The sequence below is a fragment of the Chamaea fasciata genome, unplaced genomic scaffold (genome assembly GCF_029207755.1).
Source record: "Chamaea fasciata isolate MVZ Bird 193981 ecotype frontalis unplaced genomic scaffold, bChaFas1.0.hap1 SCAF_1, whole genome shotgun sequence".
Classification (NCBI taxonomy): domain Eukaryota; kingdom Metazoa; phylum Chordata; class Aves; order Passeriformes; family Sylviidae; genus Chamaea; species Chamaea fasciata.
This window is the reverse complement of record NW_027094086.1, coordinates 118808833-118834290: the sequence shown is the minus strand read 5'-3', so window position 1 is coordinate 118834290 and position 25458 is coordinate 118808833. Positions and strand designations below refer to the sequence as shown.

Below are 25458 nucleotides of genomic sequence, written 5' to 3'. Positions count from 1 at the left end.
AGTGATTTGAAATCCTCATTTTAGAGTAACATAAATAAATAAAATTGATAAAATTTCAAAATAAATTTAGGAGTGGTTAATTTTCTGTCCTAGTCTGCAAAATTATCATCCAGAAATTTTTGTTCCTGAGAGCTAAACTTACAGCAGTGCACTAATGCCAGCAGATTTTTCTGGTTTGTCTGTAGAAAATCTGATTTCTACCATCTTTTGCTAGCTGCTGTACTATGCAGAGGTGCTCAGACTGAGACCAGCTGATACATTCACATTCATGTTATATCAGATGAACTATATTGGTGCTTTAACTGATAAAGAGAAGAAGGAAAGTGATTCATCTTCTTCTTGAAAACTTTATGTTCCACTGATTTATGCAGGAAAGGACAAATCCTGGATTGGTTTAGCTGCGCCTGCTTGTCTGGAGCTGCATGTGCCTACCAGTGGCTGGCAGGGTAAGGCTTGTTTTGGTCTCCACAGCCCATGACAGCTTTCTTTTCTTTTCCTTTCTTCTAGGCCTGTCCCAGGTTCTCTGTCTTCGCTACTGCACCTACACAACCGACAAAGACAGCCTATGCCTGCCTCTATGCCCGGCACCCTGCCCAACCCTACCATGCCAGGATCTTCTGCTGTACTCATGCCTGTAAGTTTTCTGATTTGGCATTTTTGCAGGGTGGAAAGTTATGCTGTGTTTGATTCAATCTAATCAGATGTGAAAGGCTGTTGGATTTTGTAAAACCCCAGTGTAATAAGGAAGCTGGACTTTCTTTGGTGCTTCACCTTAGACTAGAGTATTTCTGATTAAGTTAATGGCATGCTAATTAGTGTGAGAGTGATTAGAAGCAGTTTACATGAGACTACAATTTGTGATTCTCCTATTTGTTCGTGTAGGTGAGATCAGTATGTCTGTGCTGGAACAAAAAGATTTTTCTGAGTTAAGAAAATAAAAGGAAAAACAACGTACATAAGTTATGTCAGTGAACTCTAAGTGATCCTCTTGTGTGCAAGATAACCAGTTAACAAGAAAGAAATGTGATTTGCTTTTCTGGCCTGTTAACTTGCACTTATTGAGAACTAGGTAACAATTGCTGCTCATCTTTCACCATTTCTGTAGGGATTGGAATAATTCACATCTTACCGAAGCCAAAGGGCTGCTTTACTATTGTAACTTCAAATTTTAAATTATTTTAACCTCTTCAGTACAAGACATTTAGGGCAGGTTAGGGGTGGAGAAAAGCAAAGATGACTTGGGGAAGAGGGGATGGGAAAAGGAGAAGTTTTTGCTGCATTTCACTGTGTTCAGTTTGCAAGACAAACCTGAGAGCAATTGACCATGGATAGGAGAAAAGCACTGCTTGTTCTGGCTTTGCTGCATCAAGGGAAACACTCCACAGGGATACAAAGATTCAGGTTCAACTGCTATTTAAGCAGTCATGAATAAGTTATTAATTATTAACTTGTTAATAAGGCTCTCCTGGAATATCGATCAGGAAGTTTAACAAAAAAACCGTAAGACCTGTCATTGTGGGAAGTTTTTTTCAGGCATGATTCCCAAGGAACCTGAAATGCAACAAACATCTAGCAACAGTGTAAGTTCAGTGGCTTCAGTCTGCAGCCGGGGAGCCCTTTGGGCAGCTTTACTTGCAGACGTGCAGGTGTGCTCTGGCCGCGAGCCCTGGAGATATGAGCATGGAGGCGAGACAAACCCTGTCAACACTGGCTGCTCCTCCTTCCCCATAGCAGTCCTGAAAGGGCTGCTGCAGGGGAGAAGGCAGTGAGAGCTGCTCCTACCCCATGGAGAAAGGGTAAGGGGCCCTTGGCAGCCTTTCCCTGCCAGCGAGCAGCGGGATATTCACATTTCCCCAAAGCCCGGCACCCATTCTTGCAGGCATCATGGAGAGTGGGAGTCAATGCTTCACCACAGGGCACAAAAAAATACCTCCCTTGCTTGAATTGCTCAGAAGGACCCAAAAGTGTCTTTTTAGTAAGAGCCAAAGATTTGGCAGACTGCCTCAAAGCAAGGTGGGATGCTCGGTTCTGTCTGGAAGCAGCACCATAACCCTGCTTTACCACCCCTGACAAGGTCTAGCAGCATGCGGGGCTTGTCTCTTTCTGGGGAATCCCCTTCAGGAAATTATTTTAGAGAGTATTTACTGCCATTAGGTTTTGTTTGTATCACTCCCCCCCAGCCTAGTGAGACTAGCTTGCAGAAGGGGCTCTAAACAGCCAGGAGAAGTTTTGCTTTGTTTTTTGCTATCTCAGCAGTACATGAAAACTTCCCTTACAAGACATGTGGAAAAGTCTTCCCAGCTGAGAAGTCCGAGTGAGGGAAAAACAGCCAACTTGTTTTCCATATGCTTGAGATTGTAGATTTTTATTTATGCTTTTAACAAGCTAAGTTGGGCTGCGCTGGGAGGGGAAGCTACAATTTTATACATTGATGCTTTTAAAACCACTTAACTCTGAGTGTTGTTAGGGAGAAAATCATTACAAAAAAGTGCAAACCTGGGTGGCTGCTACATTTGTTTATTAAAGAACCCCTTTCTTTATAATTGGCTGTGAGCTTTCAGGGCCGATTCTGATGAAACACACGCCTACGTGCATACACATATGCAATTCATGACACAGTTTGTTATTTTCCCAGTCTTGACTTGAAGAAATAAAGCTGAGTCCATTTAAATAGAAACCGAGAGTAAATTCTTGCAAATGTCTCCAGATGTTTTCAAACCTTTTTTTTTTTCTTTTAAAAGATGGAACGACAAATGTCAATGAACTCCAACATCATGGGGATGCAAGGGCCGAACCTCAATAACCCATGTGCTTCACCTCAAGTTCCTCCAATGCATTCAGAAGCCAAAATGGTAAAAAGAGAATTTTTTTGAAATTACTGTATTTTCTCATATTGCTGTTGCATACCAGTTCCCCAGACAGTGGGGGGGATGTAGCCAGACACTGCTTACTTCATTCTTAGTCATACGTAATACTCTTTTTTAGTATGCTGCAGTAAATTGCCTTTGTGTCTATGAACTTTCAAGATGTTTTTAGTCCTAACTGATCTCTTGGTGAGAGGGAACTGAAGGGTGAACTGTGTGATCATACTGTGCTAAATAGGATTTTTGGTGCAGGTCAGTAGAATTTAAACAAATGGTCTGGCTGCTGATCTAATGGTGTCTGTGCTGCACAACTTGATCTAAAGAAAATTGTCAGTTAGTAAAGAGTGCAGTATAAAGTGGGTGCTGCAGAAGGAATGTACATAGTCCTTGTTTTTTTCCAGATAGGTGCATGGTGTATCAGAGAAGCATACCAAACTACATATATCTATATATCTATATAGATATATAGATATATAGATATAGAGATATAGAGATATATAGGTATATATCTGTAACTGGGATATTTTCTTTTTCTGGAATGCAACAAAGATGTTCCCATCAAAAAAAAGTGTTAGAATTTGGACAAATGTAATTTATTTATGAGTCACATGCCACAACAAAAAAAAAATCAAAATTGTTTTTTTTTAAGTTGTTCTGCATCTTAAAAGGTTAAGGCTTCTCAGGCATATGTACTGATATAGGATTAATATAGACAAACTAAACTACAGGTGGACATTTGTAAGTTTCCCCCAGCTTTATATGCACTGTTGTGGAGGTATTTGGGACAAAATCCTTGGAATCAAGTTATCAGTGTAGAAACACTTTGGCTTTTTAAGTTTCAGAACTGCCATTCGCTGCTGTCTCATGGAAATATGAAGACAAAAGTTTTTGGTTTTAACCCTGTAGGGTTTTTATCCTCTCAAGATATCTCATCATAGTGAAACACAGGAGTAACTTCATTGAACTTTTTTCAGTGGCATTTTGCCAAGGTAAAATTGCCATAAGTGAGAGAATGAAATCAAGCTGACAAAGATTAAGCAACCACATATTTTTATATATTTCTACTTTGCATGACTGGTACAGCTTTTAAAGCTGTTGTCATCTGTCCTGAGGCAAAGAAAAATATCTACTTGTCTATAGGTATGGTGCATACAGGAGACTCTGGCTTAAGAGCAACAACGTCTACGAGTTTATTCTACCTCTGTTTTCTTAGGTTGGGCAGGTCATGCCTTCGCCTCACTGTTGGTCTGGGTTAGGCTGTTAACCCAACCTCTGTTAACACTCTCTCTAAAACCGCATTCCGTAAACATGCAGCCATTTGGCCGGAGGAAGAACGATAGCCAAAAATGCTGGCTTCCACAGCCAAGGAAAACCTGTGGTTGAGAGTTCTCTCTGCTGTACCACACAGTGACGGTAACATGCCAAATGGCAACAGCATCTGCAGCAGAGCTTGTTAAAAACTTTTTGGAATAGGCAAGTGTTTTTTCAGTGCAAGTGTAGCTGAGCCAAGCTAAATACTCCTTGGCTGAATAAATCCAAAACTGGCATCTGTTTTGGGGACTAAAGGTTCTGTAGTTTACTCTCCCCACACCCCCTGCCTCTTTTTTACTGGTAGTGTGAGGCTACTTAAGAACAAGATTAAATTATTGGTGCATATGGTGAGAATTCTGTGCTTTAATAACTGAAACTATACATTAATACAAATTACCTTTTAATCTGGGTAAGCAGGTTTTGTCCCTAAATCTAATGTATGAAGGCATTTTAATGCATGAAGAAATCGCTATCAGTTCCAAAATGTGGTGTAGTGAGCAAGCAGAGCCTTTACTCCTCAGGGCCTTTCTGCCACTCTTCCAAGGGCAGAAAAAAATCTGCATATTAACACTTAAGAGGTATAATGCAGAGTTCCAGTACTTTTTCCTCTTTTCAAATGCAGGTTTGGAGTTTTAAAAATATTTTGTATTTCTATATTCTAGTTTTATACTTTGTTTCTGTATGAGCACACATGCAATGTAAATTGCCTCTTCATTTAGCCACTGTTTTGAGGAATATGAATCTGTTTACAGTACTCTGCATGAATACAAAGTTAAAAAAGTAGGAAATATTCAGAGCAAAATCATTTCTTAGATGTAAATTCATGGATTTTAAATCAGAATCATCTGTGTTACAGGGATGTTTGTTCTTATTGTTAACTATTTCACTTTTCCTCATGCATAAAGCATGATACCTCACATACTCTGGTGACTTAGTTAAAAGTTAGTTAAAAGTTAAAAGTGAGGGTGCTTAATTACCTTATCATGTGTCCTGCATTAGGAAAGAATTTCAGATTTCCCTGGGTTCTGCTAATGCTGTTACTGCTGGTGCATTCAGCATTGCTTATTCTCTTTGGCTGGCCCCACCCCGAGAAGAACAAATGCGTCGAACACCAGACAGAGTCATCCAAGATGCTTGTAGCTAGTGACTGAAGTAACTGGAGAAGTCCAGGGGACTTCGGGCCTGATTCATGAGGTGCCCAAATCCATGGGAGTATCAGCACTTCTGGGAGGCCTACGTGAGAGAATGCAGGACAGACTCCTCTGAATGTGAGACCCAGATGTGAGACCAGATGCTTCTGGTCCTATGGCAGTATGTACCTGAGAAGTGCAAGCACAGTTTGGCATGCGGCAGTCACAACACTGCTTGGTGACACATGTGACTTAATTTGCCTCTGTAAAATGCATGTGAATAAATAATATCAGTAGGGATGCTGTGTGACGCCAGGTTTTTGAAAGAAAGCCGATAGATGGCAAAAGATTCACACCCTTGACTGGTTCATAACTGGTTTATAGTGGGAAATGGAAGCCAGTCTGAACAATGTATACATTATCTGATATACAAGCACATCTACACAAAATATAGAATATGTGTGGCATTAATGTAATGTTTCTATAATAAGCAATGCATATTTTAATCACCTTGTATCACCTGGAATTTATGGAAAGCCACACTCTTCCACCCAAGATGCCTGTTTCCTGGTTTAATTTTTTTCAGGTGAACATTCCATCAAGTATTAAGGTATTGTAGATGATATCCCAGAACTGGTTTAATTTATCACAGCAATCTCAGTTTCCCTCACAGTATGCCTCTCAATTAGGTTATCACCTAACACTTTAAAACTGTCCTAGTAAATGAATGAGTGAACATCTAAATCAATACTGCTTTCTTCTTAGATTCACAGCCGAGTGGATAAAACCCTTTTGCTGCCCACCAAAAACACACATTGATTTTATATTAAAATATATTGCACTGGAAAGAGGAGGAAACATATAACTCTTAAGCGTACATGGTAAAAAATTATGCAGAGTTGCACGTGTAGCATATTAACATGTGGTTCAGTAGGCTGAAAGTATTATGGAGTTGGAACCGTTGGCGGTGCCTTTGCTTTAATATACTGCCTACATACAGCTTGGTTTTGCAGTTTCAGAGTACTGGAGGTTTTAAAACTCGGAAGTGCAATACTGTATGGATTACTGGAGTGAAAGATAAATAGTGTGCACTGAACCACTGGAAGCCTGTGTGACAGCAGGTCTTTTCGATGGAGTTGGTGCCTTTCTCTCTGAATTTTGCAAGGCATTGATCCTTACCTGCAGAAATTCATGGCCTCTGAAAGGAGGTATAAAAAGCAGGCTGGCAATGAAACAATTGAATTTAAAAATACGGTTCTCAATTTTATCTATTAATTTTTTCTTTTACTATTTCTGTCTGCCACTTACTGGATATGTAGTTTTATAAAATTTAAATTAAATTTTATATGTGTAGCTTGCTATGCCTGTAATCCTGACAGAACCTGTATGGAAGAAAAGGAGAAAGGAGAAAGGAGAAAGGAGAAAGGAGAAAGAGGAGGGGATGGGGAGGGGAGGGAAGGGAAGGAGATCATTTCTGTATCAGAAGTGCATAGGACTGTGGGCTGTTGTTTACTAGCATTAGTAAGTTGAAGAGAAAAAAAAAATAAAAAATTGAAAGTGTCTGTCAGATGAAACAGTGAAAACTTAACCAGAAAAGAAAAGTTATGAATTGGTAGAGTGCATGTTCCTAATTGTAATAGTAAAATAACTGAACCTCCTAATATACCTAAGAATGCTGGACAGCTTTGGCAGAGGAGAGAAGTGAAAGAAATTAAAGTGAGCCAGTTGTCATCAGCAGTAATTTTTATTCAACCTAATCAGAGGTAAGGGTCCAGATCCTGCTGGTGGCTGTGTAAATCCCAGTGCAAGCATCATTCAGCTCTCCATCCCAGAGGAAAGGACAGGCTGTCTGCAGACACCTGGCTGCACTATGTATGCCTCTAAGACAAGCACATCTTGCTATCTGCAGGAACACAACATGCCAGCCAAACGAGAAAGGCTTGGCCACAGAGGTCGAGGGCATCCATCAGATGCAGATTATAGTCTGAGTTTGGATGGAGTCTTCTGCTGCTACTTGTTTTACAAATAGCATGTGTTTCTGTGCCTGTGAGCTGTGGTGGTGCAACCGGTGCAAAGCAAGAAGCAGCTGGAGTAAGCTCTCACCCTGCTTCGGTACTCAGCTCAGCCAGTGCAGCAGCCCTTGGATGTGAAAGCAAAGAGTGCCGCCCAAACAGCAGTGGCTGGGACAGCTGGCAGCCTTAGGAAGGACATCTCTCCGGATTCCTGCTCTGGGCCCAGGTTTGTGAGGTTTCTGTGCTGATTTCAGGCAAAGGGCTGACATGAGCTGCCCAGGCAGGATCAGAGCCACTGAAACTCTAGGTTTAGATACTTCACACTTTGTGACTGAAGATACTTTGTTGAACAAAATAAACGGTTTGAAGTCTATGTTTTCCTATCAAGCTGGCTGGGAATGGAATCACTTTAGTGGAACAGCACATACTGCTTCAGGGCCAGAGGGCTTTTCTTTACATGGATTCTGGACTGCTGAACAGAAAGAAAAATGTTGCATCTCTGCGGATCTTTCAAAAGCAATTGCTCATCTTGTACTTCACGATAAAGCAATGAAAGCAGCAAGAGAAAAAAAAAGAGTGCAAAGCAACGTCTTCCAAATAAAAACTAGAGCTGTGATGAAATTTCCTGTATCAGTAACTGAGAAGTGTTTTTGCAGAAGGGACTGTTGTATAGTTTAAACCCATGGTGCTTCTGCAACTGTTGACAAAACTCACTATTCTGAAATCATATCTCCTGTTACATTTGTGCTTATATTTTAAAGTCCTCCAAGCCAAACTTTCAGCATGCTCTTGATCTGTGCTTTAAAACCTTTCCTGGGCAGTAGCTTTGCCTGCAGACAGTGTGCCTTGCTGTGGATTAAGGTATTATTGTGATGGGTGAAGATAATCATATTCTGGTTTGTTTACTGAAACAGGACCTTGTACCCGTCATGCCTAAATTCTGGATTATGTGCTAGACTGGGTAGGAACTAATTCTTCTTAAGCTGTCAGTGGCTCAGTAAGTTCACTGGAGAAGCAAGGCGGTTCAGTTACTCATTGCTGCTGCGAATATGTGCCGAATGTCTGATCTTGCTTCTCCCGAGTGCATATGAATTGCGTTGCTTCTCGCAGGCACAAGTTGTAACAATTCCTTGCATTTTTCTTTCTTTGTGTCACTTTATCCCGTGGTGATCTTATCAGCACTATTTCCCTAGAAGAACTTGGATTTTTATTATTTTGTTTGCCTTGATTCAGCTGAGTGTTAAAGTGACCTCGCTTTCTCCCCCACCCACCAGCCCTCACCCTGTCTCTTTCTCCCTATTTCTCCACCACCCTCTTTCCTTAGAGGATTTGCCGTCTTGTAGATTTGTTTCTCTTTCTCCTTTTCTCCCCAGTGTCCACCCTGATTTTGTAACCATAGCAATAACTGAAATACAATCCTAATATTTGCTTGCTGTAGTTATCATCTAGCCCAACTGATGAACTGTTGACTTTTGTGTGTCATAAAGTTTTGAAACTTAAGTCCAATACATCCATATATGTAGGAGTAATTTTTTTGGTGCCCAACTGTCCCTTACAGAAAAAGTTTTGTTTGTGTAAAGTTGTGTGTCAGTGGGCACTGTTGCAAGTAAACGCAAGCCCTTATGGTAGTGATGCCAGGGAAGGAAGCTGTAAAAATAAAAACATGGTTGCGTTACAGGGAAATTCTGCTTCACACAGATATATTTCAGTCTCTTGCTTGGAATATGTACAGCTTTCATTTTCCAAGATTTTTGCAAGATCCACGAATAATAGAAATTGTTTGGAGCTTCAGGCTGTTGCACATTAAGGCCAGCATTTGATTGGGATGTGCTAGTGCATCTCATGACAAGTGACGGGCTTTCGTTGGAGGAGATGGTTTTACACACTTTACTGGCCCCATATTTTAACCACTGAGGACACAAGAGCTGGGAGAAAAATTCTCATGGCAATCAATCTCTTCTTTATGGACAGGCTTAAAAACTATTTTCTAAAAACTATGCAGCAGCTAATGAAGCAGTTTATTAATTGGTAGTCTTTCTGTGAGATAAATAATTTCAGACAGTTGGACTGAGAGAGAAAATTGAAGTGACTCAGTAGAGGCCACACAATTTGTCAGTGGAAGAGCTGAAACAAGCACAGAAGAATTTCTGGCTGCCAGCTCCAGAAAACACATTTTCTGTCTGAGAAAAATGTATGTATATATTTTTTTTTAAAGTTAATATTAATGTTGGTAATATCAATATAATTGTTGAAATACACTGGTTTTTCATAACTAGTGAAAGAATGGGAAGACTGAACTCCTCAAGCTTAAAAGGGGGTGCAGGCTCAAATTTAGGATTTAATCCTAAATGAAGGTAGTGCTTTGTATTTGGATTTAATGCCCCTGAAACTTCCTGAACTTTACTGATGAGATTTTTATTCAGAATGACAAAAATTAACTGATCTTCTGAGAATTCTGTCATCTGAGATGATGGAAGCCTTGTGAGATCAGCTTCCTTGGCATTGTGGCGTTCACTGAAATCTCAGGAGGGCACTTACTTTCACATAATGTCAACCATATCCAAACCAGGACTAACGAACACCCCTGCAGAGCTCCTTCTGAGATCACAGGCATATTTGAAACCCTGCTACAAGCTGTGTGGAGTCTGAGGGAATGTTCACAGCATTTGTTTTTTCTTCTGTCAGATATGGCCAGTGACACTTCTCAGTGCTGGGAAGGATATATACTGTCTTCCAGATGTTCATTAGTGCAATTTCTCATTTATGTTCAGAGGAGGTAATTTAAAAACTGAGACAGGCTGGGTCTCCCACCCTGGAAACATTTATGCAGCAAACTATGCTCAGCTCTGGTTTTTACTAGCAAATTGCTGGCCAATAAAATTTATCTGACATTTTAGTGTGTAAAATGCTATGAATAATCTTCCCGAATGTGCTCTGTGGTCAGAGTGCATGGGATGTAGCATAGTTAGTTTAGTTAGTTGTGTCCTCTGCACGCTGTATCCCCTTTATTCTGGCTGCTGCACGGCCCACTTTATGGGCTGTTCCCCCCCCCCCCCCCCCCGAGGACCTGAGCTGCCTTTGGTGCTCATGTGCTGAGGACTGACTCTGGCAATGTGGGCACATCCAAGTTACTCTGCTTTAGATAGTTTCCTTCATTTCAAAGAACGTAGGTTACAAAGAAGACGGTGAAATACTGGACATAGCTGGAATATTCCAGAGGCAGGGGGAACATGGACTTTGACCAGCTGACGGTGAACTAGCATGAAGATTTGACTAAAAAACCGTCAGGTTTTAAAGGAATAGAATTCAATTTAGGCAAACCCTTCCTCTTCTAGTCATGGATGTTCTTTTTTTCCCCTCCCATTTTTTATTTTAAAGCCACACTGAAACCTACTTCTTTTCATATTGAAAAAATGTTCCACAAATATTACTTTAAGGTAATATCAGATTATTCATTTAGTAACAATATCAGTGGGGAAGTACTTTAATTTAGGATTGTTACCTTCATGATATACGTTTTCATTCATGAAAGCTTGGTCTTAAAATTATGTTGAAAAAACAAAAAAGGAAAACTTTTGTAAAATGGAAAACAGCAGACAGGATTCCTCAAGTTTTTGTTGTTCAGTCTACTGGAAATGATTTGAAAGCAAATGTCCACCTTTTCATTGCAGCTCCTCTCCCTCCATTTTAGTTTTCCAAAATGAATATTCAGAAAGGAGACAAGCCCCATAAGCAACTTAAAAAAAAAAAAAATTCATAATCTTTAAAATACCAGAGTCAAGATTTTTGGTATAGTCAAAGATTAATTTTCAACTTTATCCCTGATCCTCAGCTGTAAACTTGGATAAATGAAATTGTATGTATCATACATACAAGTCATACTTCAAATGAATTGTATGTTTTTTTGCATCAGCTGAGGATCTAGTTTTTACTTCTGAATCTCAAAATTTCCTTTAGGTGAGATTTGGCCCTTCCAGAATTTGGTACTGTCAGGAAAGCTTTTTGTTTATTTTGGCTTTAACATTTTTTTTTATATTCATATATAATATATTCATATTCAGTATTTTGCAGAATGTTGTACAGACTACCTGCATTCTGACTACAGAGCATGTGTGGGAAGGTTATTCATAGCATTTTATACACTAAATATTTAGTATATATTTGCCTCTTATTCTTGCACACTGGTGTTTTGACAACTGCTCCAGAATCTTGTGTGAACTTTATCTGACTTCATTTTTCAACTCAGCTTCCTGTAGGTGTTCATTACATAATATTTGAGGGTACATTATTTTCTCTAATCCCCAAAATAATATCAGAAGGTTTTTAGAATTGATTCATCATACCAAACAACCACCATCAATTTTGTGACAGGTATTGGTATCTGTCCCTAGTGATTCATAATGAAAAATAGCCAGATATTTCTTTGAAAGTGATGGATGATTCATCTTGTTATATTTAGGTCACATTATTCTGGAATGTTTAAATTAGACTACAAGCCACCTCTGAATATACATGTGCAAACATAGAGTACATTTTTAGTTCCCCATCTGAAAATACATATAAAGTCCAGGACTGTTTGCAAGTTGCGAGAAATATTGTTATATTTTTATTTTGGTATTTCAGTTCACACTCGTACTAATATGAAAAGTTTAGTAATGGCATATCCTCAATACTGCCCTTAAATGCCAAGGTTACATATGAAGTCCAATGGGATCTAGCAAATGTTTAAACTTTTATTAAGGCCCAAAGCCTAAAATAGACTTTACTAGACCTGTACAAATTATTTTAAATTATGTAAATATTTTTAATATGTCTGGCTTCTGACAGAACACCACTATACACTGAAGTATGACATTTGCCTTACCGTGCCAACTTTTTTTTTTTCTTCCCAAAATACCTAGCATCATTACTGGATTTGACTAGACTCTGCTTTATGTGCTGCTTGAGGTTCAGGAGAAATATATGTGAAGAAGATGGACTGTGTTCCCCGACTGTTAACAGAGGCTCTTTAGCATGAGGTTAAGCATGAATTTTGTTTTGGCTGCCAACAAAGCAGCCAGGAGATACCCAGGGTAAGGGTGGGGGAAGTCCTGATCTGCTTTCCATCTAATGGACGTGTGCAGCTGCTCTGCAGCCTAGTGTTGGTGTGACTATGTCAGAGAGAAAACTATTTATTTGGAGGTTTGTAACAGATACTGCTCTAACTTCATCTTCCAGGAATTTTATTAAATTGAAAAATCCTGCCAAAACATTAATATATGGATGTGTACAAAATCTGGAGTTTTGAGTACTTCATTCAAACTAAAGGCAGTGGTAGGCAATAGTAAAAGCTAACAGTTTGAAGAGCCCTATCTAGGTTTATTGGTCAGATGTTTGAATGTGTGCATGTTTGTAGACGTGTCCATTTTTCTTTCCTGTGGTTATGGTGGGTCTTTTTTCCTACTCCATCCCATGCAATTTTACTATACAAGCATAATCTTATCTAGGCCTATTTGGCTAACTTTGTCCATCTATTTACTTGCGTATTACCTTATCTTCTGTTTAGAAACCACTTTTCCTGAAATGCTTTAGAATGCCAAAGAAAAATAAATGTCTGAAAATCCATGTGTGTTATCCAAAGAACACTTTACTAACACTTAGGGTGACTACCATTTGCACAAAGAAAAAGTAATTTGTTCAGCTGCGTGAATTCGCTGAGGCTTGTCAGTCTTCTAAATCATGTTAGTGGTGGATTAGTTTGATTGGAAATTTGATCCAAGCAGTGCTTGAATTAGTTGCACACAGAGTTCCCAGAGGTAATCGAGAGTTTATGTGAAAAAAGGTATATAACCACATCAGTATTGAGAATTAAAATCGGAATGAATTGCCCTTGTTGAAATTTTTGGTTACTGGGATTGTTCAAAGATACTGAAATTCTACATTTAAATAAGAAATAAGAAAATAAGGTAGCTTAATCTCATTTTAAACATTTTAGAAAGTAAAACTTCGTTTCCTACTACACTTAAAATTCAAGATGTGTTTATGCTAGTCTTAGTAAAACTGATATATGTGACTCATGATGCTAGTTTAATACTGCCCACAAAAATCCAAATGACATAGCTATGACTTGTAGTACCCATTCAGTATGTTCTTTTCTCCTGCAGGAGTGAAGGAGGAAAGCTATCCATAGGGCTCCTGGTCACCGCAGCCTGGGTGATAACCAGCTGGATAAAGTAGCCCTAAACTTCTTCCGATTTTTGTTTTGTTCCCTCCATGATAGAAAAAATCATGAACATACATTTCTCTGGAGCCTGTAAGATCTCCCTGCAGGGACTTTTCAGGTCTGAAGCAAAAGTGAAGCTTTCTTGAGTTGCAGGTCTGAAGGAGATGATAAGGAACCAGTGTTCAGTCCTGGATGTCTTTGAACAGGTTTTAAATTCTGTTTGAAAAAAATCTGCTGTAGATTCTGTTGAGCCTCCTGCCAGTTGCAGGACAGGAGAAATCATGATGCGCATGAGGTCGGGAAACAGCATTTTCCTGAAGTCATGAGGTGCCTCCTATCACTCTTCATCCTTTGTTTCTCAGTGGGATGGTACCATCCTAAGTGATGGACCATATCCACACTGATGGTGACAGCACTATGTCAGGAGCTTCCCTGCAGAGACTGAGGCAAAAGGGAAGGAGGGGAGCCCAACAGGCTCTGTTCAGGCTCCAGGTGCTTCCAGTGCTGACACTGGGCCGCCATACCCAGTGAAGAGTGTCCTGGTGCTCCTGAGGTGAAGGAGCATATGTGTCACCTCATCAGGCAGTAAAGCAGGACTCTTTGCCCTACAGTGTTTGTAAAAGACTATGAGAGTTCAGTTCTCACCAGCAGACATCTCCTGACCCCTCCCAAGCCTTGGTGTAGGGTAGGCAGGGGCTGGTGTTGGGCTTTGCTTTGCAGGACAGACAGCAATGCATCCGTATCTCTGTGGCTGCTCCTTTTCTTTGATGGAGAAAACCACTCAGGACACGCCCCCAGTCCCCTCTCCTCTGGTTTTGCACACCCAGCAGGTAATGTTAGCATGGTATCAGTGAAAACCCTACCTGTCCACTTGAATCTCCATGTAGCATTTGATGAATCTCCCATAATAAATTATGTACTTTGAGGAACAATAACAATAGCTGAGATTCTTGAGACAAGAAGAGTCACGTTACCAGAAGTACCAAAAAGGCTGATTAAAATTAAATCGTAGCAGACAACAGTTGTGTTACAAAGGAAGGCTCGATTACAGCCACATCACTTTCTTTGCTAACCTCTGACTTATTTATTTCTCCTGCATACTGCAGTCTGCATACTCTTTCTGATTGTAATGAGCATTAATTGATTAGCTGGATCTATGAAGAGCTTGAGCACTCGTAAGTACTATCCCAGTGGGTACACAACTAAATAGTTTATGAGGTAATTAGTATTTTAATGCCTTTTCTAATGAGCCTTTTCAGTAATGAAATCTCATGAGAACATTATTGGTTCATATATATTTCTTCAGACAAAACAAAAGGTAAGCTAATGCTATTAAGAGATTTTAAAGCTAGTTTATAAAATGGTTTTCAGTAACTTATTTTTGAATGCTTGTGATGGTTCGTTTTGCTTTATTAATTAAAAAAGTCATCTTAGTTTTTCCCACTACTCTGCCTCTTGCACTCCTCTCTTTTGACAGAATTCTTACACTATACTGCAATTTCAAATAATTGGGATAATTTCTGAGGCTGCTACCCGATCTCCTAAGCTCAGCTGTAAGTAAATAATACCATACTGTCTGAGCGTGTTGTTTCAGATGTGTTCTCATCCTGGAAAAAAAACCAGCTCTGTGCCTGGCTGCACCGTGCCTTGGATTTATGACTCTGTCAAGTTTGAGAGAATGACCAACCTCTACAAAGCTTTTCAATGTCAAGCTGAGCTCTATTCTGGAAGCTTGAAAGCAGCGCAGAACTTGCAACCATACAGGCAGTCTTCGGCTTTGTTGTACATACTCCATTTTACCTATGTTTAATCCATAGTGGAAAGGACAAGTCCTTTGCCTTGAATTTTATGTTTCAGGTACCTAAAAGAAGACAGCTGAATATGGCTTTTATGGGAAGAGTTTTTTCAGTGTATAAATGGTTTATTTTATCATTGGCCACAAAGATTTTTGTTCTCTAGTGTTCACAAGGTCTCAATAGCTTTTATGTTCTTATGTCTTATGGTTCACTTCTAGATAGAAAGTGCAGTCTTGTCCTGTGTGGGACTTCAACTGCAGTTTAACAGCAGATAGAAATGGGAAACAGCCTGAGCCAAAAAATGAAGCATCTGTGTTTTGGAAACCTGTTTCGTAAATTAGTTTTACATAATCTAGGTGATGTATGCCTTAAAATTCTCTAGAAAGTTCATTTAGAGTTACGGGTGTACAAATCCTATTTAATATTAGAAGCTGTAGGAATAAAACTGTAAGAAATTCCCCTATAGAGCTCTCATTATGTAATGTAAGATGTAATGAGTCTAATTCATCCTTAGGGTATCTTTAATGGTGTCAGCACAGTTTTTGCAAAGGATGGATTTGGCCTAGGGACATCATCGCCATAAAACCTGTCTTCCACTGGCATTTCTCTCTCTGTCTCCAAGGCTTTACTGAAACATGTCACTATGATATATTAGTAGCCTAGTACTTTTTGATGACTCTAAGTTAGTAGTCGTATGTTGTTTTCTTAATTTTCAGTTAGGGCTACCCTAAAAGCCCCTCTAGAACATAGAGAAATGGTATCTTTGGCTTCATGTGTGTGACATTGCTTGCAGTACCATGCATTAGCAACATTTATGAAATGAAGAACGCCCAACCCTGACCACTGCTTTCCACATTGCCTGCCATCTCCACACCCTTTGCAACCCAAAACCCAACAGTGCAGGCGAGGTTGACGCCTCCTGTGTCAGCTCCTAACAGCGCCCGTGGATTGTCAGGCTCTCAGTGCTCACCCACAGTGTGCTGGAGCTCTCTTGTCAAGGCGCAGCCCAGCAGACTTTCAGGATGGAAGCTGAACAGCCTAATCTGTTCCCTTGGCTGAGATGAGGTAGCTCCTTTTGTCCATGTTAAGGGTTTGTTTAAAATGCAGAGTGAATCAGCTTTGCCTGCCTTTGCCTTCCCAGGTGAGCCAGCCCCATGGCTGCTCTGGGACCCTCTGCGTGGTCTTCAGGCTGCAACCACACCAGTGCTCAGAGAAGAGAGTTCAAGAGAGAAGGTGCACATCAGGTTACCAGCCCAAGAGCAGAGGAAAAATATCCTCAGAGAAATATTTTGGTTTCCATTCTGGAAACTTCACAGAGGGTGTTTCTGCTCTATATTCAGAACCTTCCTTAGGGGACAAATATCCCTCATCTGTCTGAGGGTAGGAGCTCCTAACTGTCTGTCTTTCACAGCCTTTGGACTTTGCTGAACACTAATGGAGCACAGTAAGCATTAAATTGGGGTGGTGGGAAGACCAGTTGCCAGATGTTGCTTTTGATTTGGTAATATTTCTTTTAAACTTGAATTGGGTTGCAGTGTTTTCCTTACTTTTTCAGAGTCTCTCTCTATTTGTTTGTGCTTCCTGAGTCATCACCTGTCTTTGCCAAGACTTTATTATATCTAACAAAAGGTATATTATTGATGCCCTGTGGCATGCACAAAGCCTTTCTATGAACTCCACTAGACGTGTTCCTTCCAGATTCATTTTACTTCCTGTCCCTGCTCCAGGCTCTGCTCTGACAGTGTGTAAATGCTCAGCAGGCTTTGACACCTCATCTGCTTGAAAGCACAGCTTTCTCAGCTTTTGATGCATTCAGATCAGTCCTCTTACCTTTCTATAATAACACATATGTATATACATGTAGGCACCGAAGAAATGTCTCTATTAGAAATCCTTGGAAAGAGCAAAAGGAACTTGAAAGAGAAGTTTGCCACTCTTTTTTTCTTCTCCTTGTGTATACCATGAGGTCATGATTAATGGCTTTGGTGATGTTGGGAGGGCAGAAATCACTTGTATGTTCAGTTCAGGAAGACCTCTGAATCGGCAGGGCCAGGGGAACCGGCAGCTCTGGGGCTGGAAGGACCCATGATGTCATCTCATGTGGCCACAGGGGATGCAGATATTGCTTCTTTAGGCATTACTCTTGGATAGTACTAAGGTGTGTATGGGGGGGGGGGGGGGGGTTTGCCTTGCAAATGCATTTGTTCTGCCCTGAGCAATGGAAAGATTCCCCACCCTCTGGGGAGGCTGTTTAGGATGGAGTGAGTCCTAATGTGGAGGACAGGGGGCTGTTGAGGGTGTGCATGCAGGATAATCAGAGGACTCTAGACTTTGCTGATACACTTCTAGTGATGCAGACTGAGTTCAAAGAAATGGGAACCTCTAAATGGAGTGTACTTGAAACAAAGCTACTACGAGATGGAGAAGTATACACAGTAGAGCGGTAGGATATCTTGACACTTATTCATGGCTTTCCTGGGATGTCTTGGACTGTACAAACTCATTGCCATTGTGTAAGTGAAACCCTAGATTCCCTGAGGCCAAAATTGTTACTAAAATTTAGCTTCTTTTGCTTTGAATAAAGAAAAGTAAATTTATTACAGTAGTGTAACTCCTGTCAATCCCACACATAAAGGAATTATGAAAAATATATAATTTAAGAAATTATGGACAAACGCACAATTTTGAGACAATTTCCTTCTTTCAATTTTGAGAATAAATATTTTCTGTAGAGATGAAGGAGTGGAGTTGAACACTTTCTTTTTTTCAGCCTCTTGTTTCAGTAAAAGAAAATGCTATTCAAGACATGTTGGGTAGTCTGTCTGGTGTCATTGAAAAGCTCTGCAAGAGATATGCTGTCTCTGTTTTGCTTTTGAGCTAAATGAAGACATTCAGAAGGCATGGATAGTGTAAGCATGGTATTCTCAGGAAATCTTATTTCCTTACAATCTACTAAACTTTAATTCAGAATAATTGTGTGTTGTATTTACAGTTCAATTTAGATAATGTTTACTACTGTTTACATATTGTGCCTGGCTAATAGATGGCAGATATAGAATGAAATTAAAATACAGAGAATCCAGGCAACAAACATCCCAGTTCACAGTTAGACTGTGAGTCTTTGTGCTTCTTCATAGTGTGATTTCAGAATCTAATTAAGCAGATGCTCAAGTAGCTTGGGGTTCCAAGCCTTTAAATTGCTCTATTAAATTACTTTTTCCCTATCAGCATGAGCTTAAGTGTCAAGAATAAATTTCCAATAAGGAACAAAAATTTAGGATGAAAAGAATGACATCAACTAAACCACCTCAAAAAGCCAGAAGTAAACTATTTGCTAACAACATAACATGCAAACCGGAAATGTGGGAAAGTACAGTACATTATACAACAGGATTGCTTATTGTGAAGAAGCAAAAAAGGAGATAGAGCAAAAGAAATGTTTAAATGCCTGAATTGTTTTCTGGGAATATGGTACTATTTTGCATGCAGGTGTTATTTACATTACTGAGTAGGTTCATTTCCTTTCCCACCTGTCAGTCACATCCAATTCAAGAAATTGTCCAATTGCTTTTGGAAGGCCAGGAAAGAGCTAGTGGCATATAATTTAAACTTAGTAGAAGGAATATAGTAGTTTATGTGTAAATAAAGTAGAAATTGGGGATGTCTTACATTGTGATGTCTCTTTATGATTATCAGTGCTTTATTTCATTAATGGTATTACTCCTCAGCAAATAAAAAAAGATTTCTGGATTTGTAAATGAAGCTGAAACCGTGGGGTTCGCAGTATGAGGGTCACCCTGAGTACAATGTCTCCATTAATCCTTGCTCCTTGCACAGAAGGCTGGAGCTGCCTGCCAGACCTAATGAATGGATTCTGACTCTGCCACGTTAGGCTATTACCAAATACAAAGGCTGGTCACACATTATAGTTTGTCTGATGGCTTCAGATATAAGCATTAGAAAAACATTTGTTCAACAGTAATAATTAGTCAGCGATAGAAGCATGTTTTACAGATTGCTTTGGAGCACTGAGGCAAATGTGACTTTCTGTGGGAAAAAGTGTGTTGCCTGTCTAGTGATTCATAAAAAGCATAAAAAGGCACTTCAGTTGCATCTCTTCTAAAGGTGAGACCAAACCACAGCATTTCTGCAAAACCCTAATTACCTCAGTCTTTACTGCAAACACTGTGGTGTTTTAAGAGCGCTACTTTTCCCTAGTTTAACAACAAAAAATCTTACTGGGGAGATGTTCCTATCTTAGATTAGGGTCATGCTTGTGCAGATAGAATGCTTCACTGAGTGGATTCTTTTTAGCTTAAACCTTAACAGTTAAATTAGAAGAAAACTCACAACTGGCTCAGCAAATCACCAGGCAGCCTGGGCTGCTGAGATGCTTTCGTTCTTTAGCAGTGAACTCATACCTTGGGCTTTTGTATTCTCGGGGAGAAGAAGCCATAGTTAAGAGAACTGCTAGAAACAGGATGGTTAAATGAAGCCCAACAGTAAGCAATTTGTGTTACTGAAGCATGTCATTGAAACTTGGCACAAGTGCTAGGTCGGAGCTTGTGCTGTGGAATGGCTTTAAGTGCTTGTCATCCCATAGATACCGCTGCAAATGTTCTGTATGGTCTCTCCTTTCCTGCGCTGTCTGGGAGAGTGAGTACAAGAATACGTCTATGCATTTTCATTTGTTTGACTTTGAGTTTTCTGTGCTTTGGTTTCAGTAGCATGGCTATCAGATGAATGAGGTTGAATCCGTGCCAGGAGGGATGCAAAACAGCCCATTACTTCATTGTGTGGTTGATTTGCTTGTTTGTTTTAAAAGTTTGCATGTACTGGTGAATGTGAGGGGATGATAGCATCTAATAATTGTAGTACTGGCAGGATCGATGCAAGTTTACCCACACAGCCTGCCAAGGTACCTCTAGTCTGGCTTGCAGCACCTTTATTTTTTTTCCCAAATGGTTGTCCTGCTGCTGTAGCACAGACCCAGAGAGCAGCTTTAAAGTACTCACAACTGGTGTATGCAGGGAGACCACCAAATTAATTTTCCTTTTTCATGTGATTAGGTTTTGACTGCTATGTTGCCATATCTTGTGCCAAGGTATTTAACAGGGGGCTCCTGCTGTGAGAGTCCTCATTTCCACTTTTGCGCTGATGCAACTAAGGGGAAATTATTCCCTTCCCAAGATGATTGTTCTGCAAAAGATTTTCAGAGGGATCTGCCAAGAGCAGCAAGTAGGAATAGATTAACAAATGCTGGTAATCCCTGCATTGCAGAAAGATGGACTTGATCTCTGTATATTTGCAGGCTAGTGTCAAATAGTCCAGAGAATATAAGATTGTCATAAAGAGCTGGTAATAATTTCAGTGCATATAGTTTGCTTTAGTTCTATCATTCTGGAGTTCCGAGGATGAATTACACGTGTCACAATGAGGGCTTCCTCTGCTGCCCATATTCCCTTGGCGTGGAATCAGGCATGGTAAGGACTTCACTGCAACAGTGACTTCTGTGATATAGAGCAACAGAGCATGGTTGGTCATTAAATAATCAATTGTTTTTAAGGACATCCTTACCAATGCTAATTAAAATACCTGTAATTACTAAATTATTTCATTAGTTAAGATAAATCTCCAGATTATTTTCTGTTTACTGGGTTGCTAGGGGGGTACCTAATACATCAGGATGTGTAGAAGTGTTCAATGAGGCTGCCAGGTTTTTTGAAAGAGTTTTACATGCTTCAGAAGTAGACTCCAATTGGCTAAGGAATTGGCCAAAGGCTAAAAATGTGACATCATTCTTGGCAAGTCATAGAGATATTTTTGTTAACAGACACTATATAAAAAGTGTACTATACTACTTCTAAGCAAAAATCTGGGTATAAGAAAAATGAAATATCTTCTAGTCAGGAATCATTTTTCAAAGAAATGCAATTTATTGACTAGTCCTATGTATGAGTCTGTTAATGCAATGTATTTGTTTTTCTATATCTTCCTTCTCTTTAAATACAATTAATGTATATGGCCTGAATACTTTTAAATCAATACCATTATTTAGCAAATAAATGCAATTATTCCCTATTAATTCTTCCATCAATGACATGTTTGTGTAATGGACATACTGCAATTGTCTTCTTGAGTCCAATCACAAATTTCAATTTCCAACAATTATGTTTTAACTTAATTCAAATGACTGATTAAAACCATGTGTATTCAGGTTTAGATAGATGTGCTTACTACGGGATTGTTAGACCTGCAGAAAATATGTTTTTAATAATCCATTAGTATTTAATTAGCATGCAATAACTGTCTTATTAAATCTAAATTAAAACCTTTCTGAAGCATGTAATTGAAAGTGCCACTGGGTAAAACCTAATCTGTCAGGGACGAATTTACGTTGAATAACAATGCTAAAATTTTCTTTTCTGCAGCTTTTAGAGTCTTCCAAACATTTGCTTAGTCATCAGAGTGGAATCTTGCAACAATCAGTTTTCTGCAAGTGCAGCATTTAAAATGTGTTTTGGGTCAGAGTTGTCATCTTTTGAGAGTTCATCCTGATTTGAAAGATGATTCTTTGGGTGGAAGATGAGGGATTCTTAAACCATTACCAGATGCCAAAACGTGTGTGAATGTTACCCACTAGACAGTGAAAAAGGAGAGATGGTTTGCAACACAGACCACGTTCTTAGGTGTCCCTCAGCATACCCTGCAAATATGAAAGGAAAAGAGGGTTTTGTGACTCTACCTCTTTATAATAGAAAAGTTATTATCATGTGTTGCTGTTTAGGAGAGGGCCGCACAACACAGCTGGTGAGAGCAAATTACAGCACATTTAGACTATTGCGACACTGATCTGGGATAAGGGGGATCCATAATCCATCCAGAAATGTGAATTCATAAATGCTACTGGCTGACTTGCTTCAGCAGGACAGCTGGAGGGTTCTATGTAAATTATCAACCCAAATTTCTTGTAAAATTCTAAACATCATCAGTTTGAGATTAATAGCTATTAGAGTCCCTGTAAAGATGTGTTTAATTAACTGGCTAACAAATTTATAGCAAAAGTCCCCTCTCAGATCTGCTTTGCAGGGTCCAAGTTTGTTGTTTCCTTTTCTCGTGCTAACCTTGTCCCTCCTTGACAGTAACTGGGAAAACTGCAAATGCAGGAAAGGCAAGACAGAAGAATGATTTATCAGGTGAATCACGGGAGATAATTTTCCACAGGTACTTTGTATTGGTGCTTACCCTTTGTCAGCCTCAGTCTTCACTGGATGCTGAGGGAGGACTCCATGGTCATCAAGGTCCCATTTTGGAGTTAAGCATTATCTTGTTTGCATTATTATTACCTTGGTCTGGGTAATGTCCTCATGAACCTGAGACAGTTCACCAGATTGGGATTTGGCAGTACTGGATGGGGTAATTCCAGATGTTGATGGGGCTGTCTAAAGATTCAAGACTGTGGTTAGGGAGGGAATAGAAGATTACCAAGGATGGAGAGCATGGGGAAGCAGCAAAATATTTTGCTGATTCTGTAGACAGTGTTGGCCAGCAACGCCTAGAGTGTTGACAGACCTCAGTTCCTGAGTTGTGGTGGACAGTTCTGTCCCTTCTCAAACTGCTCACAGGACAGAAATTCATATCCTCTGTTTTTTATTAACAAGCTGGGGAGGATGAAGACCAAAAAAAAAGCATCAAAGAAGGATGTAAACCAAGGAAACTTTCAAAGGACAAGGAAGAAACTTGAGAACAATCTTATCCATGGACAGAAACTTGGCCTTTGAAGGAGGACAGGAATTTTCAAAGACATGTATAGTACAAGTGAGCTGAACAGAAAGGCATCAGGGCTGTTTTGAAGAGGGCCAAGGAAAATTACGTATCCAGTGATGGGAACAACCCCTAGAACTACCCAAGTCAAATTAAATGGTTCTTTTTACTTGAAATATGTTTATGCTTAGGCCACACATGAATGGCTATCATGGTGAATGCACTACGCATGTAATCTGTGATCTGTTAATTTGAACTCAGACTCTTAAGTGTTACTGGACACCCATGAAAAACTGGAGTGCTCTTATTCTGGAGCTGTGAAAAGTGTCACAGTTTCTGTAAATAGCTCCATTTTGCTGCACTTTACTCCTGCCATCTGTGTTGTGTGATTTCTTATACATAGCAGCATGTGATGGAAACTCTTGTTATGAAGAGGTACAGCCCATGAAAAGCTCATGAAAACCCATGTGCAGCAGAACTTAGACAGACTACCTAAACCATGTAGTAGTAACTATCCAAGTTCACAAAACACAGTCAACACAAATGACTGTACCCCATGGAGCTGTTCAGAATCAACACTGCGATGTTGGCATTGGGGGGTGGGGGGAGCGGGTAGCTGAGGCTGAGAACCACTGAGCAGAGAAAATAGGGTGCAAAATTATTTAATTGCTCATCTTCATTTGAAATTGGTGGAATTTCAGGTCAAGGTATGGAAACTATCTGAGGTTTATTTACATAGCCCAATTTGAAGCACCTGTCTAAATCAGGAGCCAAAGTTCCTAACAGGGTTAACAGATCACTTAGGTTAAGAGCTAATTACAGCTTAATGTGAGGTTCTCTGAATGGCACTCTAGTGGCACCAGTGGACTGCCCAGCCAGGCAGCCAATTCAGGTGGTGTAAGCAAGCACTCAGACCCTGAGCTTCAGAAAGTTCAACAGTGGAGTAATTCTAAATTAATTCTAAATCAGTTCTATAGTTTTCATGACAACCTGCATGGTTAAAAACTGTACAAGTGACAGAGGGAAAGACATTAACCACTTTATGAAATGGCATATATGTTGTTAGCAGCTTGGGCTTAGGGTTTCAGCAAGGGGTAAGTAGTATCTATAGAGCTGTGTTTACTTCACCAACACCAGTTTACACCTGCTGAGAATCAGACTCAGGGTTGTTTTTTAAGAATCAGTCTTCTATCCACTCTTGATGTTTGCATGTGCTCTGTTTCCCTCTCTTGCTAATATTTTCAAGCAAGAGAAGGTGCTGAGGCATCACGTAGGACAAGGATATTAATGTCGTTCTTAGAGAAATTTTTACATGTGGTTCATTATCTTGTTTTTCAATGTTTGCCTGTAAAATCAGGATTACTAAAAAAAAAGTCTCTTGCAGACTGCAAAAGTAGAAGCATTTGACTTTCATTTCTAATCAAACAGGCTAAATATTCATGTTTATGTGCCTAAATGAAACTTTTGTGTGCAGTCTTCCACCCCATCTGCATGAATAGTGGCATTGTAACAGGGTGAGGTCACTGCAGAAGGGAAAGTGAGGTAAGAACACAGCTGAATCTACAGCCTCTCTGCTACATGGTGCACCAGCTTGTGCTTAAAGGAATACAGTGCTTTCGCCTGAGTCAGAGTCGCTGCAGGCACTGCCTGCAGGGCTGAATGCCTCTTGCAGGGCTCTAGATGCATTCCTGGCTTCGGTGTATGGTTTGATGCACAGTATAAGTTTCCTCTGCTTTTACAAACTGCTCTTCAGAGACCTCTTTACACATCTAATATAAGTGAAAATCCATATGGTTTTTTTTAAAGCCTTCATTAAAAAAAAATAAAATAAACAGTTCTCAGTCCTCATTCTGCTTTGACTTATGTGGCATAAATCCTGAGCAGTCTCTTTGTAATATTCACTGATGTTCAGGATTTATGCCAGCATCAGGGGGACCAGCATTTGGCCCATCAAAGGGCTTTTCCCCTCTCATTCTTTTCAAAAGAAATGACTCAACTTTATAAAGACTGATGGCTTCCTATTGGCATCACCTCTGTCCCTAGTGAGAATTCTCATATATAGAGAGTATGGCATAACCCAGTGTGTGCATCTGAGAACGGGGCAGTGGAAGGGTGAAATAGCAGAGGAGTGTTTGAAGGAGTGTGAGATTTGCTAAATCTGTGTGTCAGTTCATATTTTACCTATTCCTTGCATTAACTTTAAAGGCCATATAAACAGGTTGCCAAGGGTACACTGGCAAATCGCCGTTCCTCGCCCACCATCATAATTAGAATTCTGAGAACTTGGAAAATCCTGCCTAGTGAGCAAGCCCTTCTCACCCTTTTTCCACAAGATTCTCCAAGCTCACAAACGTGGGTAGACTTGGAGCAGCTGCTGCT

General features: G+C 39.8%; 1 protein-coding gene across 5 annotated transcripts in view; it reads left to right on the top strand.

Annotated features, from left to right (window-relative positions):
- The window catches only part of CREB5 (cAMP responsive element binding protein 5), a 257956-nt gene that overhangs the window by 182628 nt on the left and 49870 nt on the right, over nt 1-25458 (top strand). For all 5 annotated transcript variants that reach the window (XM_066195143.1, XM_066195125.1, XM_066195135.1 and 2 more), the window contains 2 exons: nt 508-634; nt 2742-2852. In XM_066195143.1, coding sequence (XP_066051240.1) covers nt 508-634; nt 2742-2852 — 238 coding nt within the window. The remainder of the gene's footprint in view (nt 1-507; nt 635-2741; nt 2853-25458) is intronic.